We start from the raw sequence: 19,200 nt of genomic DNA, 5'->3' as shown, positions 1-19,200 counted from the left end.
ACGGCCTGCGGGGTAATATAGGTCGAGAGTTGATACCACATGCGATACAGAGTTCATTATGTCATATATTTTAACTATACTTAAAGTGTGTTCTGAGTTACGGTGCGATAATGGTGTAGGGGTGTGATACAGGGTATGCGATAAAGGTCTAGGGGAGTGATGTCGGGTATGTGATATTGGGTAAGTTGGAGGATACCTTTCAAGCAATTCTTGAAGACATGAAAGAACGGTCGATGTAAGTCATGAAACATTTCTAGTACACAACTGATTTAGAACAAAGGCACAACGCAAAAAAAAATGTATTTGATATGTCATTTTGGAGAAGTATGTTATAATTGTTCATAAAATAATCAAAATTCAAAGTATTGTACTATACCAATCGTGTCTCCACAGGGACAACAAAAATAACATTTCAATACACAAAACACATGTACATGTATAATGACATTCCGTAAGAACCTTGATTAAGACGACTTACTGGCTTTACACTGTATTAAAGATAAATTATTATTGTCAATCAGTAGTAAAAGTTTGAAATATTTTATGGAAGTTTCAATTTAAGTCTATCAAGGTCGTTATGACAGAAAACCCAACATTCTTTGAAATTCTGAGCTAGTACACAACATGCTTGCATAGTTAGAACCAGAAGCGAAGCCAGAACTTGTATTTACTTCAGGTCCCCTGGAATACTACACCAAAAATTAACTGTGATAATTAAAAATATTTATAGTTGTAATTTATATGGCAGCCAAATGGTATTAATGGTGATTTAGGTACAGTATAGAATTCTGAATATCTGCTAGAAAAATAGAGAATCTACGATAATAAGTTGTTTTTTTTTCAGGCTATAACCACCCTGCTTTGATAAACGCCTACAAAAATGAGGAAAATATGGTAAGAAAAAATGCAAGCAAAAAATGCTTACTTATTTAATTTACGGTGTATTTTTGTATTTGAGTAAAGTTGTTATATTGACTGATTGATTTGAATTGATTCAAATTCGGAAACCATTCTGGCCTTCATGAAAATCCCAGCCCCTTCCCCATTCTTGGAAAATTAACTGGTTTGTGCTTACAAGATTTTTCGGTAAACGGTTAGGTGATCATATTTTCTTCATTAGTAACTATCATAATTTACTACTCATTAGAGCTTTTTTTTTTTTCAAATACGTATTTTTTTTCGTTTTTTTTTATTTGACATTGGATCTCTCTGAATTTGTGCCATCAATTTTGTACGAAAATCTCCGAACATTGTGTCGACACCAAAAAGGAATTTTCGCCAAATTTGTATCCCAGAATTAAAAAAATGCTTTTAATTGAAAATTGTGCTTAAGTGCCTGAAATCGGAACAACAATGAAAGGGTTATAAAAAGTAAATATAATAATATTTGTCATCATATAAATTTAGTATTTTTATTTATAAATATGGTTATAAAATATTTTCATTTTTTAGCATGCATTTATTAATAGACCTGCCTTGGCAGTCCATCCTCCCGGAAATTGGCCAAAGAGGTTACGTTCTTCCCTCCTTGCGGTATGTACAATTATATATATATATAAATATAAGATAGAGGGATGCTTTACATTTGTACCAAAGTTCCTAATTAGTCGAAATTCCTCAAAATTGGGACATGGATCTGGGACCGTGGTAAGATATTTTTGTGTCACCTGCTCTTTTGGAAATAAACACCTAGCAAGGTTCAGTTGTCTGTATGTCTTTATGTGAAACAAAAAAAAAAAAAAAATACATCGAGAGTAAAAGACACTTGATTTTTAGGAAACCGACTTAATTGGTACAAATTGTACATATGATGAGAACCATACTATGAATGATAAAGTAGTGTTTACCCCTCAAGTGGAATAAGCAGTTTGTATGGTGTTTACAGGTTTCGCCTCCGGGATTATCAGAGGTACAGACAATGGCTTGTGGAACTTGCTCAATAGAACATGGACAAAAGGCAATGTTTATTGCTTACCAGGTAATCCAATTACATAGCTTCTATGTTAGTTATGCAGTCTAACAACGCGTTATTTGATATAACACAAATAGATATTATTTTTTCCGCTTTCAGTTTGCACTCTTCGCATCAATAAGCAATGGATCTTTTTTTGTCGAACACTTTAAAAGATTTGCATACATTTACACTGAAATGATGACAGCAATATATTACCGGCAGTCTTTATGTCTTTTAAATTATCGACAAGTTTTTCTGTTGTTGTAATTGACATAATGATTTCTGTCTCAAAATCTGCCTACTGGTTTAAATGAAAGGGAAAATATTTTTATGTTTTTTTCATTTCTGGCATTTTTTAAAATTGTAAATTTTACTTTAAAACATTTTAGTCTTATTATTAAATTATTTTTCATCGATATTTATGTGTATGATTAATTTTAGTTTTGTTTACATTTTTGTATATATTGATGAAATGTAAATAAACATTCATTTTTTTGTATTGTTTTTTGCGCTTTTTACAGATGTCAACGAATTTGGTATTTATGTCGTTTTTTAAGAGAATTTATTTCTACGTTCGAATGAAAGAAATATAGTCATTAAAAAAACAACGCAGCACTACAACCTCCAGTGGTTATAACATATAGTCATTAAAATGAGGAACGCAGCACTACAACCTCCAGTGGTTATAACATATAGTCATTAAAATAAGGAACGCAGCACTACAACCTCCAGTGGTTATAACATATAGTCATTAAAATAAGGAACACAGCACTACAACCTCCAGTGGTTATAACATATAGTCATTAAAATAAGGAACACAGCACTACATCCTCCAGTGGTCATAACATATAGCACTCCGCTCTCCAATGGTTTTACATGCAAGACATCACTAGTTCGTGAATGGCCATAACATGTAGCGTAACGTTCAATAACACAGCATAGTGTTCACCAATCTACTGAGTGCTACGTTCATCATATTTATTGGATAGTAGTCACAAATGGTCACAATACAGTAGTACGTTCACCGATTGAAATAAGACAGTGCTACATTGAAACAATGACCATAACACCTCATAAATGGTCCCAACACAGTGCTGCGATCAACAACGGTCAAAACACAGTGCTACGAACTCAACAAGTGTCAAAATACGGTGCTACCCATCAACAACTGTCATAACAAAGCAACGCGTTCACGTTCACGAATCAGTGGTAAACATACAGCGAGCAGCTATATTCACTAATATTCATAAGGTGGCGCCGACTCCAACAATGGTCTGATGTCTAAATAGTTTAAGATAAAATACATCTGATTAATCTTTTTCAGAGGAAGAAAAGAGGTGGTGCTCCCCCTACCCAGGAGGAACTAAAGACATGTTTAACAGGAGTACCCCCGGGTAGTCCTGATCTTTGTATACTGTCATTCAGTAACGCCTTTCACGGAAGAACTATGGGTATGTATATCCAGGTTCATGTATGGTATACTAATGCAAGAGAATCTAAGGATTTGTCCGTCTGTTGAACAGTGAATAAGTATTTGCAAATTCATGCACGGTTAAGGTTAGGTGTCCCTCGGTTCGTGAAAAACACAACAGCCGGTTAGTCTATTAATAATGAATCTATTTTATTTTAAATAAATACATCAATTACAATTTATAAAACAGTGATACATCATAAGGATTCGGAAACAAGCCTAGTAAGCTTATGTTAATCCGTCTCCGGTCATATGGCAAGTATTAGCACATTGAATCAGCATGCTCTTAAGCAATAGTGAAATAGAAAAATAATATGTAAAAAGGAAGATAGACATGTAGGTAAAATCAGAAGAAATATGATGAAATACATTAGAAAAAAAAAAAACATACAGTATTAGTGTTAATCTACAAATCGTTTACTTTTTAATATAATATAAGATTGCACTTTCAAGAATAATTCAGTATTTTGTTCTGCTGTAAAAACATCTGTCAGATCCTTTAAGAAGAACATTAATATCAACCTGAAAACTCAAGTTTATATAATATTAAGCCGGATTTCTGAGTACTTTTTGCATTCAAGTAAGAAATGGTTGCTTGTCTTTACTTGGCCACAGGAACAGTTCGGACCGGCAACCAGGTTACGCCTAAACAGGTACTCGTTGAGAGGCTGTTCATACGCAACCTGGCATGCAAGATCTGACCAAGTCTACTTCCACTGTAATAGTAGGGTGGTCGAATCATATCATTAGATACATTAATTGCTCAATGGCTACGGGTAGTTCATTCCTCATCTTAATAGTACACGGTAGGAAATAGTTTGAATGAAAAGATGTCCTTGCCTGTATAACGGGTAATTATCAAAAGATTCATTTGTCATTCAAACACAAACTTGAGGTGGAAGATACGGCCACAGTGAAAAGTAATTGCGTGAACAGGATGTGACAAGAAGACAAAAGTTAGACTATTTAGTAATGGGGCAAGCCTAGCCCTGTTTTACTGGTACCAGTAAAAGCTACAGTCCTCCTGGTCCCATGATAACACAGGGCAAGAGAGACCATGGAACACGAACCCCGATACAATAGCAAATATTTACCCGAACTCTCCGGTGTTTTCAAAGAAGTTCAAAGATTCCGCATTGGTAACAATTCAGCGACCGGTTTCTCTGGTAACAAAGAAGACCACAATTTTACATATTAGTAAATACCAATCTCCGCGATAATACAGAAGATCAACCCCAAAAATATAAGCTTCCGTACAATTTGGGGATCCCGACATGTCCCATTTACCATCTTGCCATATGCCGCCCGCACAAAACTGTGACAATTTTATTATGATTAAATTAATTGCAAACAAATGTACAGTCATGTATATGCTAGTAAACATTGATAATATTAACCGTCATATTTTTAAACACATCATTAACTTCAACCGTCCAAATTCAAACTTTTCACATCATAGAAGTAAAGTACATTATCTCCAGCTCCATTGGTATGGATCCTGGAGCAACGAATATCTAAATTTCACGTTTCTGAAATGTCTTTGTGCTACATTGGTAGAACGATCGAGATCATGGTTAACTATTCTGAAAAAATCAACAAAACAGCAGCAGAATCGTTGTATACATATTCATGAAGAATGGGGGTCGATGGGGGTAGTGGTGGGTTTTAAACGAGGAGTCGACAGGTTGCCTAAATAGGGTATGTAAGTCTCGTTCTGGTTTCCTTTTCTTTACCGGGATTTCCGACGATGAACGTATTGAAAACCGAAGACCGGTGTGCATTTAATTGTTTACTTCTGGGTACTCGGAACGCTGTATAACAATGCAAAATCTTCTATTTTATGTTTTTTCTTAATACCTTTATCATGTAGAAATAGACATTTGTCATTTTTATCGATATTTTTTACACAAAAAGATGTTTTGCTTTTAACACTGAACTCAATGCTCTCTAAATGACTTATATCCATGCTTTTGAATGTTAGACTAGGACCCATTCTCGTGAAATCACGGGGTCACATGACGAGACTTGCATACCCTATATATAATGACGTCAAACGTATTTTTTTTATCTAATTTTACTCAAGTTCCGACAACTATGAATATTTCCGGAATAAATACTTTCAAAAATGCATTCACTTTTGCTAAATTAATTTATCTTGACGCGATGAATTGTAGTATCTCCGTGTTTGTATGTAAATTACTCACCCACTCTATGAGTGTAGGGTGAGGGTATACTGGAATCACCTTGTCCGTCCGTCCGAATTTTGTCACAATTATCTTAGTTTAAACATATTGTTAACTAATTTGCACATTTTAAATCAAACCAAAACAATAGAATGAATCGAACAAGAGCAAATTAATCACAGGGTACAGAAACAAGACTTAAAGTCTTGTATCAATCCGTCTCCTGAAATCATGAATAATACTTATATCATATAGCATTGCTCAAGGAAGTAGTGCTTAAGTGCTTATAACGTGCATTTGGTGAGTTTGTTGCAAAGCGAAGAGTTTGATATTTAATGCTTTATGTATTTACTCTGGACGTAAGGAATTTTTGAAATTATTCAAACTAGTAACTGTGTAAGTTAGGTTGTTGTTTGAAGCGTTTGCTCTGTAGCAAAAAATTGTGAACCTTGGTAAACATCTCAACATTATACTCATCAGACATCTCATCTGATCCAAATAGGAGAAGATTTGAAGTCAGTTGATCAGGAAGTTGAAGTGCTGAAATATGTTGTCTTCTAAGAGATGGACAAAGGAGTAGGAAGTGGTTCGCAGATTCAGATTGGCATTATGGGAATGGAATAATATTTTTGTCGAATAGATCTTTATTTAGCTCGCTACACTGAAGACGAAGTCTGGCATGTAGGATTTGACCTGAAACTGATTGGATTAGGTCAGAATTACGAGTTGGGTAGTTATGGATTTGGTTTTTTCTGTTAGGAAACAGAGTTTGAAGATAAGGTGGTGTCATATTGTTCAAAATCTTGTACATTAGTGTTAATTTGTGATTTTCTCGCCGAACACATAATTTCTGCCATCCAGTTTCTATATATAAATTGTTAATTGATGTTAATCTAGTACCCCCTGTAACTATTCTTGCTGCATCAATTTGAATCTTTTCAACTTCGAGTTTTAGAATAGCAGTGTTTGTATCCCATATTACATCGGCATATTCAAGAATCGGTGTAATAAAAGTTATGTAAAGTTTTTTCAAGGGTCTGTCTATCTGTCTATCCAAAATTACTTTAAATTTTCGCAATATATTTTGGTTGTAATCATATCAATATGACTATTCCACCCACTGTCATCAGATATTGTAAGACCTAAGTGTTTATGCTGCTTAACTTGGGCTATGATGTCATTATTAAGGTAATTGTTTATTTCGTTTTGAGAACCCGATTTGAATACAAGGGTTACATTTGCCAGTTTCCAACTTGAAGGGAATATACGTAAACGCAATGACATGTTAAATAATTTGCTAATTTCGCAATTATCTTGACTCCTAATAGTTGGATTGATTTCAAATTTGGTATGCAGCTTTAAATAGATAGGACATTCGTTGTAAGCGATTTTTGGTGCTGTCCGATATCATCTTTCTGTATAAGAGGGGTAATCATATTCAACAATGCGTGCAACTTCATGTTATTATATAATGAGTTTCACTAAGTTCTATGGTAGTGAACAACGGTAAATAACCTTGTATGGTGTGTAGATGCCAAAACTTTTGATGCAGATAAATATATCTCGAAAGTTAACATTTGTTTTATACCCCAAAACAGTTCTTTTAATGTTCAGTGTGATAATGTTGGGTAGTACATGTATTGGTGTTTTTTGTCGTTTATTGCGAAGATATTTCTGCCACCAAAGTTAAGTAAAAGAAAGTGTTTATAGTCAATTAGAAGACAAAATGGGCAGGAATAAAATTCTTGGTCTAGGTCAATAAAATGAGAACAAATATAACTTTCTTGACCAAACGATCTTCCCGAATTTCAGGTGCTTTAGCTATGTCACACAGTAAAACAATCCACAAACTAGATTTTCCTGTGCCCGAATGGCCAATAGCGCCATTTCCAACACTGAAATATCCACTCGAAGATTTCCTCAGGGAAAACGAGGCTGAAGAAAAAAGATGTCTAGAAGAGGTATGACTTTAAACATAGACGAACAAATAAGTAAAGTCCAAGGAGACAATAACAAATAATTAAATGTATTTTTTTTCGAACCCTCCTCACATCTACTTACAGTTCGTCAGAAATATAAACAGACGAATAGTGGACAGCCATTACGAATCTCCGATACCACCGGCTGGAACGAATCACAAAATAGAAAACTACCAGAGATTAGTTGGTATTTACTGATTTTAATTATAACTTTAAAGTTCTTATGGATGCCGTTGAGGACTATGGGAAAAAAACGAGAACAAGAAGACATTGATTCTCTGTCAGAGTGGTTAAAGGCCGTGAGGTCTTTAATTTTGAAACGAATGAAAGTTTTAAGTAAGTTAATGAGTGCAAAAGCTACATCAGTTTTCAAAAATCCGGATGTAGCAAAAACATTGTCTACTATACATGACAAATATGTTGTCGTACTAGCAGACAATAGCCCAAAACAACATTGTTTTTTTCTGCAAAACGTTTTACATCCAGTGTTTATTATCTGAGGTAGACATAGGAAATAATACCAGTGATTAAACCTTTACTGCTACCACACTTTCCAAAGAAGAGATTGTGGAAAACCATAAATCTGTGCTATCCTCTATGGTCTCTCTACCAAGGACGATGATTGTGATTTACCGTCTATGTACTGGATTCCTAAACTCCACAACAATCCATACAAACAATGTTTCATAGCTGGATTTGCAAAATGTAACGCCAAACCTCTTTCAGAACTTTTAACTTCTATACTCTCAACTGTCAAAGAGAGTCTGCAGTCCTACCACTACACGTGTTACTCCCGTAGTGGAATTAATTCAATGTGGATCCTGAAAAATTCCAAAGATCTCTTGGAAACAATCAGTTCAAGACTGTTATCTGAATATAATAGCGTTAAAGCCTATGATTTTTCAACACTGTATACTTTTATTCCCAATACTCAGTTAAAATCCCGACTTAAAAACATTATACATCGTTGTTTTTTCCAAAAAAGATGGTACACGTAGATACAAATATATAGTTCTTGGTAGAGATTCCTCATACTTTGTAAGAAATAATTCCAAATCATCTTCCAAATATACAGAGGAAGATGTTTACAAAATCCTGGAATTTTTAATCGACGACATATTTGTCCAGTGTGGTGGACGTGTTTTTCAACAAGTGGTCGGCTTTCCAATGGGAATAAATTGTGTTCCTTTACTTGCTGACCTATTCCTTCACTCTTATGAGGCTGACTGTATAGCTGATCTGATCCGAAAGAAAGAATATCGTTTAGCTAGATCCTTTAATCTCAGTTTCCGCTATATAGATGACGTATTATCTTTAAACAATCCCAATTTCGGGGATTTGATACATCGCATCTACCCCAAAGAACTTGAGATAAAGGATACTACAGACGCTGTGAAGTCAGCCTCATATCATGACCTATACTTAGAAATCGATAGTAAAGGAAAACTATTGACCAAACTTTACGACAAACGTGGTGACTTTTCATACAGAATTGTCAAGTTTCCTTTCATTTGTGGCAACATTCCTTCAGCACCTGCGTATTGAGTGTTCATATCACAACTCATACGTTATGCTAGAGCTCGCCGAAACTACGCTGACTTTTTGTATCGCGCTAGAACTCTAACAACTCTTCTGGAACATGGTTATGTTGCTACAAGATTGAAGTCATCACTACAGAAGTTTTATGGTCGTCTTCATGAACTCGTGGATCATTATGGTGTATCGATCTGCACAAAGAAAACTGATTTTTATTCAACGGGGCATCGTTTTCCTTTCCTCGTTTGTCTACCCCGGACTTGACTTTTTATGAGCAACTCGGCGGGGGTTTCTAGAAGAGCAGAGGACGCTTACCCTACCGGTGCACATGGTCCATGCTCCCAGTTTTAAGTGCTCATTTGCTTTTGTTACTTTGTATGTATGATTTTAAATACTTGGTGTTCTTTGTTGTGTATATCTGTTTTCCATGTCTGGTCTTTGTCCCTGGATTACATTCTTTTGATTACCGCTATAACCTTGGTTCCCTTAATTACTCTTTGTACACGCAGAGCAATTTGGTTAACATAATTATTACTAAGTCAGATGTTTAAGGGAATGTGTAAGTTCTGAACTCAATAAATGTGGGAAAAGTAGAAAAAAGGAGAGTAAAATTTATATATACTTTCATAGACAGAAGATCTGATAGTGAAATGGAACAACGCAGGGAGACCGGTGATTGGATGTATTGTGGAACCAATACAAGCAGAGGGAGGCGACAACTTCGCATCACCGGAATTCTTTCAGGGACTACAGGCCATTTGTAAAAGGGTATGCGTTTACTTCAAGTTATATAAGAGTGTATTAACTTTGTAAGAAGATTGTTCAGTTGGTTGAAACATTCAGCTTTCAGCCAAGGTGGTTCAGTTGGTTGAAGCATTCAGCTTCCAGCCATCGTCCATTTGCAGAAATTAATGTTTTTGAAAGAACAATAATAAATAGTTAATGTACGTACGTCTTACATCTTTTGTTCGAAGCGTTTCATAGGAATGATTTTTGCATTTGGTATGGAGCTGTAGCATAATAGTTTGTATAGAATGTGCCTATGAAATTCGTCATTATCAAGCATACATTGCAGTTTACCGATCGTTTGGATTTTTGCACGTGGCTAGGGCATCCGTGTCCTCAGAAGCGGATTCAGGGTGGGCGGGGCGCTTGGGCTACGTTTTTGTTCGAAAGGTTCACTTGATTATATAGAAAACACTAAAAATCACTGGAGTGGTCCCCTCTTATGCCAGTCAGCCGGCCCCTTTTCAGAATTTCTGGATCCGTCACTGGTCCAATTGGCAATTTTCTTTATAAAAGTCTGACTAAATGTTAATTGCTAGTATCCCAACATACTGTTTCAGCACGATGTCAGCTTAGGGATAGATGAAGTGCAAACAGGGTGTGGTTCTACCGGTAAAATGTGGGCACATGAACATTTCAACCTGAGTGAGCCTCCTGATATAGTTGCTTTCAGTAAGAAAATGTTAACAGGAGGATTTTATTACAAGACACACTACAGACCACAAGAGGTAAACTGTTCTTGTAGCATGCATAGTGTGTTATTGGTTTCCTTTCACTTGCATTATATTTTATATGGATATGTCATTTTTACTTTCAATATATGGTTAAATATGGATTGTGATGTACAATCTTAGTCTTTCATTTGTTTTATAAAAAAAAAAAAAAACTTAAAATTAGTTGAAAGGAAATCAAACGAGTACAATGTCAAAGCGATTTCTTAGCTACAATTTTAAGGGGCACAAAGGAGCACAGACATTAAGGTAAAGAAAATGAACAATAGATAATACCGAAACAAAACCAGATAGAAAACTCAATATAAATGGACTGGTTTTCTCCACGTATACAAGGTTCTTTCATTTTTAGGTAGTTGATGAGCATGCGTGACAAGTACTAGCAATGCCGCAAGGAAAGTTGAAATCTTACCAAATACGACTTTTCTTAATTATGTTCTATTCAATTTGTAGCCATTCAGAATTTTCAACACATGGATTGGTGATCCCTCAAGGATCATATTGTTGGAGTCGGTGGTCCAGGTCATCCAAGAAGAGAAATTGTTGGAGCGTGTCATTGACACAGGAGATTACATGTTTAATGGACTGAATGATTTACAGGTACCCATAAAAATAGATTGAGTATGCTCGATAGTCCGACACCTCGTTTTCCGACAGTCCAATAAATAGTCCGGCGGGTCGATGGTCTGATAGAGGGCAAATATCAATGTCTCAGTTAATAGTACCACTTACAAAAAACAGCAACACTAAACATAAGCCCACCGACATAAAACTAAGAGTTAGCTATCGTCACCATTTTGCGTACTTTCACGTTCTTTTTAAAATATCGTATTACATTATCTGAAATCCCTGTATGGATACCTTTCAAACTTGTTAAACAATCTAGCATCATTTATATGATGTCCTTTACCAAGTTTGTCAGAATTATCGTTGATTATGGTAGCCCTTTAAAAATAAATGACAACTGCTATGTATGAATAAGCAATACATGTAATAAGGATAAAAAAAGCCAAGAACATATCTAATACTACATGTAAATCCGATTTAGATTTTATTTTCATGGTGAACTATTTGCTATCATGTTTTGTATTTCAATAGATCATTGAATTGGCTCAACAAGTAAACTGTTGACATTAAGTTACATTGTCAAAAACCTATAAACATACATGAAACTTGAATAAACAAATTGTAGTCAAACTAAGTAAACAACACCGGGTACAATAGATAGATTGATAGATAGATATATACAGTCTGTACATGTAGAGACACGGGGTAGAACAGACAGATAGATAGATTGATAGATAGATATATACAGTCTGTACATGTAGAGACACAGGGTACAACAGACAGACAGATAGATTGATAGATAGATATATACAGTCTGTACATGTAGAGACACGGGGTAGAACAGACAGATAGATAGATTGATAGATAGATATATACAGTCTGTACATGTAGAGACACTGGGTACAACAGACAGTTAGATTGATAGATAGATATATACAGTCTGTACATATAGAGACACAGGGTACAACAGACAGATCGATAGATTGATAGATAGATATATACAGTCTGTACATGTAGAGACACGGGGTAGAACAGACAGATAGATAGATTGATAGATAGATATATACAGTCTGTACATGTAGAGACACAGGGTACAACAGACAGACAGATAGATTGATAGATAGATATATACAGTCTGTACATGTAGAGACACGGGGTAGAACAGACAGATAGATAGATTGATAGATAGATATATACAGTCTGTACATGTAGAGACACTGGGTACAACAGACAGTTAGATTGATAGATAGATATATACAGTCTGTACATGTAGAGACACAGGGTAGAACAGACAGATAGATAGATTGATAAATAGATGTATACAGTCTGTACATGTAGAGACACAGGGTACAACAGACAGATCGATAGATTGATAGATAGATATATACAGTCTGTACATGTAGAGACACGGGGTAGAACAGACAGATAGATAGATTGATAAATAGATGTATACAGTCTGTACGTGTAGAGACACAGGGTACAACAGACAGATGGATAGATTGATAGATAGATATATACAGTCTGTACATGTAGAGACACAGGATACAACAGACAGATCGATAGATTGATAGTTATATACAGTCTGTACATGTAGAGACACAGGGTAGAACAGACAGATAGATAGATTGATTGATAGATATATACAGTCTGTACATGTAGAGACACAGGTTACAACAGACAGATCGATAGATTGATAGTCATATAAGTCTGTACATGTAGAGACACAGGTTACAACAGACAGATAGATAGATTGATTGATAGATATATACAGTCTGTACATGTAGAGACACAGGGTAGAACAGACAGATAGATTGATAGATAGATATATACAGTCTGGACATGTAGAGACACGGGGTAGAACAGACAAATCGATAGATTGATAGATAGATATATACAGTCTGTACATGTAGAGACACAGGGTACAACAGACAGATAGATATATTGATAGATAGATATATACAGTCTGTACATGTAGAGACACAGGGTAGAACAGACAGATAGATAGATTGATAGATAGATATATACAGTCTGTACATGTAGAGACACAGGATAGAACAGACAGATAGATAGATTGATAGATAGATATATACAGTCTGTAGATGTAGAGACACAGGGTACAACAGACAGATAGATAGATTGATGATAGGTAGATATATACAGTCTGTACATGCAGAGACACGGGGTACAACAGACAGATAGATTGATAGATAGATATATACATGTAGATATATTAAACAGATAGATAGTTTTATTCGCCAACCAAAGAACATATCAGGTAGAAAAAATTAATACCATAATTTTAGAAAAAATGTGCAGGTACAGAACTACGGATAACAAATCAATTTATTACTAAGTCATTTCCATTTTTTGCAAAATTTCCGGATCATTTGCATCATTATTATGATACACAATACAACAATCATATAGCCTGGTTTTAACCAATGAGATAATTATTGACTTGGTAGGAATTATACAAGGAAGGATTAGGAGGAAGAATTGTTTAGTTTTAATTCTAATATTAGGTGCTTCACAGCTCTTTAAATCATAGCCATGGTAAAAAAAGGTGATCAACACATCACCCGCATTTCATGCAAGATATAGGCTTATAAATATGAATAAACTGGTCCTTTTAGTCCTATTCGAATAGAAAGAAATCACAGAAACTCTATTTTTTTTCATTGTTTTACCACGGAATAGCCATTTATGTGGTTATTTAATTCCTCCCTATAACCCTTGGTAAAACAGTGCGACAGAAATGACCTGCCTGTGGTAACACAATGATAAAAAGGAGTTTCCGTGATTTATTTCTTAAATAATTATTTTATGCAATTTGTCTCAACTTTTGACCTGATGAAAGCGGAATGGCCTAGTAAGGTATATAAATATCTGTTTAATTTTAAGTTATTTTAGTTTTTACGACCGTATACCTCTGCCTACATGACAGTTGAGTAGTATGTTTGATATATAGAAAGAGCTTTAAATAGAACAAAAGAATTTTCTTCGCGGAAGTATAAATTGAGCATACCACAGACTTTCTCACACTTAAGACAGAGCCTGTTATTATAACTTTGGTTTTTTTTGTGAGGTCAAAACCAGACAATCTGAAGCCAGGATATAATTATTGTATTGTTTATGATAATATTTACGCAGAGGTTACGGAAATTGTGCAAAAAAAAGTAGGAAATGACCTAAATTGATTGTATATTTTTAGTTAGAACCATGTTTGATATTGTACAGTAAGTTTCACTTCCTGTCTTCATATGGAACAAGTTTCATTCATGATCAGTACACGAACAATTGTCAAAGGCAATATGACCAACAATTCAGTTATACTTTAATATGTACTTTATTCAAGGAACACGAATTTCCGTACGCACTTCCGGCTAAAATTATCAATATTAATATTTTGATTAAAATCTATTTTAAACAGCCGTGTTATCGTGTTATGTCGTTCGGAGAGATATTCATTTTATTTCTTTTGAATCTTCAAGTAAATATTATGCCCAAGTAAATTTTTCGCCCTATGTTAATTTTTATGGCATCATTTATTGCTTTGTGTTATCATGTTCGAGATTAAATTCCAGCGGTTACAAAATCGATGATGGTGTTTGTTAAATGGTGATATTTTTGTTACTTCAATCTACTTTTGTCAATTCTGGTTATGTTTCCATTACTTCTAATTCATTCACTATACATTATATATGTTTACATCATGATATTTAGTTAAAGTGGACGATTTCGCTCTAGTGTGAATAGTGTTTGACGGTATCGGGGAGATGCATTATTGTTGCTAAATTATAACAGGATTATACTCAGTTGTAATGGGGGGGGGGGGGGGGTGCCACTGGCGGAGCAAGATATACTTACCCTTCCGGGGCATCTAACTGACAATTAGATTACTAATTACGTGATTCAGTTAACTGGGCATCTAATGTCACTCCCGTTTTTTTGTGGGAGTTCATATTGCTGACTAGTGTCTTAGTGTTTTCGTTTGACGTCTTGATTCCCTTATCTTTAATTTTTATGTATAATCTTTTTTTATTCCGTTAGCTACATTGTGTATTTCGGCTTTATTTCATGAGTTAACATTTAGGTATTTGAATCATCCAGATGCAAATACCTAAATGTTAACTCATGAAATAAAGCCGAAATACTTGAATCATCCCGATGCAAACGCTTCGGTACTTTTTTGCCGACATTTTGTACTTTTTTGTTCTAAGAACTAATGTATCTAACAAATATGTTTTTTATCATACATGTATGTTGTAGGATAAGTACCCATGTTTGATTAGCAGATTAAGAGGCCTGGGGTCCTATGGATCGATGGATTTGCCTACATCTGAAACAAGGGACAAAGTAATAAATAATCTCAGGAAAAAAGGTATGAAAGTGTCAAAAAGACATATAATATTGTAAAATCTTCAAATCACTTAGTGGTCATTAAAATAAAAAGACTGCACAGCCGTGACATGCCACTTAATGTCATTTCAATAATTTTGATATGGAAATGAAACGCGAAATTCATAAAGAACCTGTGTATTGTTAAATATAGGCAGGTCTTGTGAAGTAGACGTTTATGCTGTATTAAAGTATGGTCCAGAAAGGAGATAAATTGAGGAGAAATCCGAAAACATCAAATTGAAAATAAAAGACCTGAAATACAATGATCCCACAAAATAATCCACTATCAGATGCCTCGTGAACTTTTTCCGGCCCCTTTAATATTATGTTGACTACTTTTATGACCTAATGTCTGCTCTCAAACGTTTCGCTCTAGTGTTGTTTATCTTTTTCATTAAAAATGTATGGAATGAACCCAGGCTATATATGGATAAAGGATAGAGTCTTTCATAAATAAGCAGTCGGCTTGGAAGCGGAATATTGTGATCTGTAAATTATTTTGGAACAAGTACTGATCGTACCAAGGGAAGATCCAATAGTTTATGATTTTTTTGTTGTTTCTTCGGGAATGTTTCATAAAGCAACTGTTTCATAATACATAGACGTAATATATCTTACAGAAAAAAATACAAGAAGCATCTTAAACCATTGTTGCAATTACCTGCCACACTTGGCAACAATCTGTTATGAAGGCAAATTATATGTATCACTCCAATAGGGCATGGACAATATGCGCGAAGCTGTTCTCCAGTTTAAAACATACTACTAATGCATATTAAGAGGTTAAGTACGTCAGAGTTGCAAGTGCTATAAAATAACGAAAATATTCTCAGCGCAGGTGGTTTGATTTGAAGCCGAAAGAGGTATCATGATTAAGTAAAGTCATTTGGATGTTTCGTTTGGTTTGCGTTTGTGCAACTTACCTGTTGTGTAGCATATTCTTTTGCAGGTGTTCATACTGGTTCTTGTGGGACAAAATCAATCCGTTTCCGACCCACTCTTACCCTGCATAAATATCACGTGGACATCTTCCTGGACAGGCTAAATTCAGTATTGAGTGAATTGAACGAAAAGAGCCAGGATAGGGCATCTGAAAGAGAGGCAGTGTGACCAAATAAAGAAAAAGCATACACTTTATTGTATCTAAATTTAAAAGCATGAATATAAAACAAACGAAAAAAAATCTCAAAAGAATATTAATAAGTCAAAAATAATTGCAGGATGTGATACGGTATTTAAATCGTGACCAGTTGATAATGTATATAATGACAAAAAAAAAGAAAGAAAGAAAAACAAACAAAACTAACAAAAACCAAAAAAAAAAAAAAAAAAACAACTTACATTCTAAATATTGTCACTACATGGAATTTTATTGAAGGAATCACATTAAGCTTAATAAAATGATGCATGATTGCTTAGTTTGTATACCCTTTTTACCAAAAAGCTTCAACCATGATCAAAATGATAGAGTTATGACAGACTAAAGGACTTGCACATTTATTACCTCTCTCAGGAGAAGAGTGAATATCAATTGACTGTTGAGGTGTGAAAGAATTATCTGTCAAAATGCAGTTTCTTGTTATAGTAAACTTTTTCCATAGCAAATGCAAAAGAATGAAAAGATTCCAAGGAGTCTATTAAACGCATCAATCAGTTAAACTTATATTTAGGAAGGTATGTAAGTGGCCTCCTGTATGTTTTCGAAGGGAATAGTTATAATTATTTGTACATCACTCAAAAGGTTTATAAATTTGTTAAATTTCATAACATCGAATATTTTTGCCTAAATATATCTATTTATATATTATGAGCAATTTATTGCACATGCACCTGTACGCACACACAGTTGGTGCATTTGTAATTGTAACATATTGTACTGCCACTATACCTTGCCAAAAGTGCATATGTTTATTGAATAAATTCAACTTTATAACAAAACCATGAGTTCATGTATTTTTTCTAGGTATGCTTGTACACTACCACCAATGACTCCACGAAAACAGGGACAGACAATGACTAACAAAGGGTATGAATTCATACCTTCATGCTTCGCTGTTAGAAGCGTCTGTTTTTTACTTTTGTAGAATATAGAAGGACCTGTTTGAAAGATGGAGTGCGTATCTTCCTGGCGTATTTCAGTTCCATTATTTGGAAGTTTTAATTTCAGTTCCATTATTGGGTACAGTTTTCAATTTTAGTTTCATTATCGGGTACAGTTTTTGTTTCAGTTCCATTATTTGGTACAGTTTTAGTTTCCATTCCATTATTGGGTACAGTTTTAGTTTTAGTTCCATTATTTGGTACAGTTTTATCAATTATTTTACTTTTGGCACAACCTGCTCCCCCAGAAATACACTGGGTATTAGTGTCTTTATTTTGAGCAAATCTATTCTTAGGCATCTCGACCATTAAACTAAATAATGTTAAGTTTTACATACATGTAATGTATTGTCTAGTAACACTGACTCCAGTTTCTCAGGCTTTATCTGGCTGGATCAAAGATTACAGATTATATGGGATATCTTTTTTAACCTTCTCACATATTGTAAAACCGCAAAACAAAGTATTTTAAACAAAGAATCTTTTGGTTTGAAATTACGACTTGTATAATCAGATTTTACTCTTTCCCTGCATATCAACGCCGAAGCAGGTCGTATTCATCCTACCTTGCTTATCCGGAAGATAATTGCTTTTCAATGATTGGCAGAAGGTGCTTACATGGTGATTATGAATGTTAAATTTGGTTTTTCTTTCTCTTTCAATATGAAAATAATCTGACCAGCATTTGTAACAGAATTTCACCAAATTTTGTCCGTAAACTTTTCATGATTCATTTACAACTTCTTTTTTTATTTATAACGAGAATACATGTAGTAATGGTGAATATGTCAGAGACAACAACCCCGCTGGGATAAAAATGTCAGCTACTCCATATTATTTTGGCCCGTGGTTGCTTTATTTAAGAAAAAAGTGACAATCCTTCAAATTCTGTTCAATTTTGTTTTAAGATTGCCTGATTCCACTTCCGGTAAGTTTATTTTATGTTTTTTTTTCAAAAGATTTAACCTGTCAAAATGTAATGATTACCTCCTTTTGAGAATTTAGAGGTACAAAAATTTCTTTGGTAATTTCAGTGCTATTCTGAAATATGTAGGATTATTTATATGAAAATATTTTGATTTGATATGAAACTTAAAATAGAACTGTTTTAGATAAATAACAGTATTTTAGTGTATTGTGTATATCATTCTGTAATTTGTCAATTACCAGTATATAAATTGGTCAGAATTGTGATTTTTCATGGACTATATATGTAAAATAGGTAACATGGTTTCAATATAAACCCATTAGTTTTTATTTTTTGAGAAAACATTAATTGTATTTCACTGTAACCATAGGGCTTGCTCCTACTATCAAATATATGCAGCCCGACTAGTATTCGTGTAGTATACTAGTCGGGCTGCATACTTGATAGTAGGAGTGTTATATGCTTAATAACATTTGATTTTTTACATTATTTTTTTATATAACAGGAGCAAGTCCCTGTTGAATAGGGTCGATTTTTTCTGAGACAAGTGCCAGTCGTCAGAAC

At 34.4% G+C, this 19,200-nt stretch overlaps 1 protein-coding gene across 2 annotated transcripts in view; it reads left to right on the top strand.

Annotated features, from left to right (window-relative positions):
* The window catches only part of LOC148619508 (4-aminobutyrate aminotransferase, mitochondrial-like), a 29,193-nt gene extending 12,249 nt beyond the window's left edge, over positions 1-16,944 (top strand). For both annotated transcript variants that reach the window (XM_088579475.1, XM_088579474.1), the window contains 10 exons: positions 845-894; positions 1,453-1,533; positions 1,886-1,978; positions 3,279-3,405; positions 7,421-7,569; positions 9,754-9,891; positions 10,470-10,637; positions 11,094-11,240; positions 15,477-15,588; positions 16,558-16,944. In XM_088579475.1, coding sequence (XP_088435601.1) covers positions 845-894; positions 1,453-1,533; positions 1,886-1,978; positions 3,279-3,405; positions 7,421-7,569; positions 9,754-9,891; positions 10,470-10,637; positions 11,094-11,240; positions 15,477-15,588; positions 16,558-16,718 — 1,226 coding nt within the window. In that variant the 3' untranslated portion in view covers positions 16,719-16,944. The remainder of the gene's footprint in view (positions 1-844; positions 895-1,452; positions 1,534-1,885; positions 1,979-3,278; positions 3,406-7,420; positions 7,570-9,753; positions 9,892-10,469; positions 10,638-11,093; positions 11,241-15,476; positions 15,589-16,557) is intronic.
* Positions 16,945-19,200: the final 2,256 nt, after the last annotated feature.

The sequence above is a fragment of the Perna viridis genome, chromosome 4, assembly GCF_037379345.1.
Source record: "Perna viridis isolate PV_CMFRI_1.1 ecotype Kerala chromosome 4, ASM3737934v1, whole genome shotgun sequence".
Lineage (NCBI taxonomy): Eukaryota > Metazoa > Mollusca > Bivalvia > Mytilida > Mytilidae > Perna > Perna viridis.
Note: the sequence above shows the minus strand (reverse complement) of the source record. Positions and strands in the feature narration are given on the sequence as shown.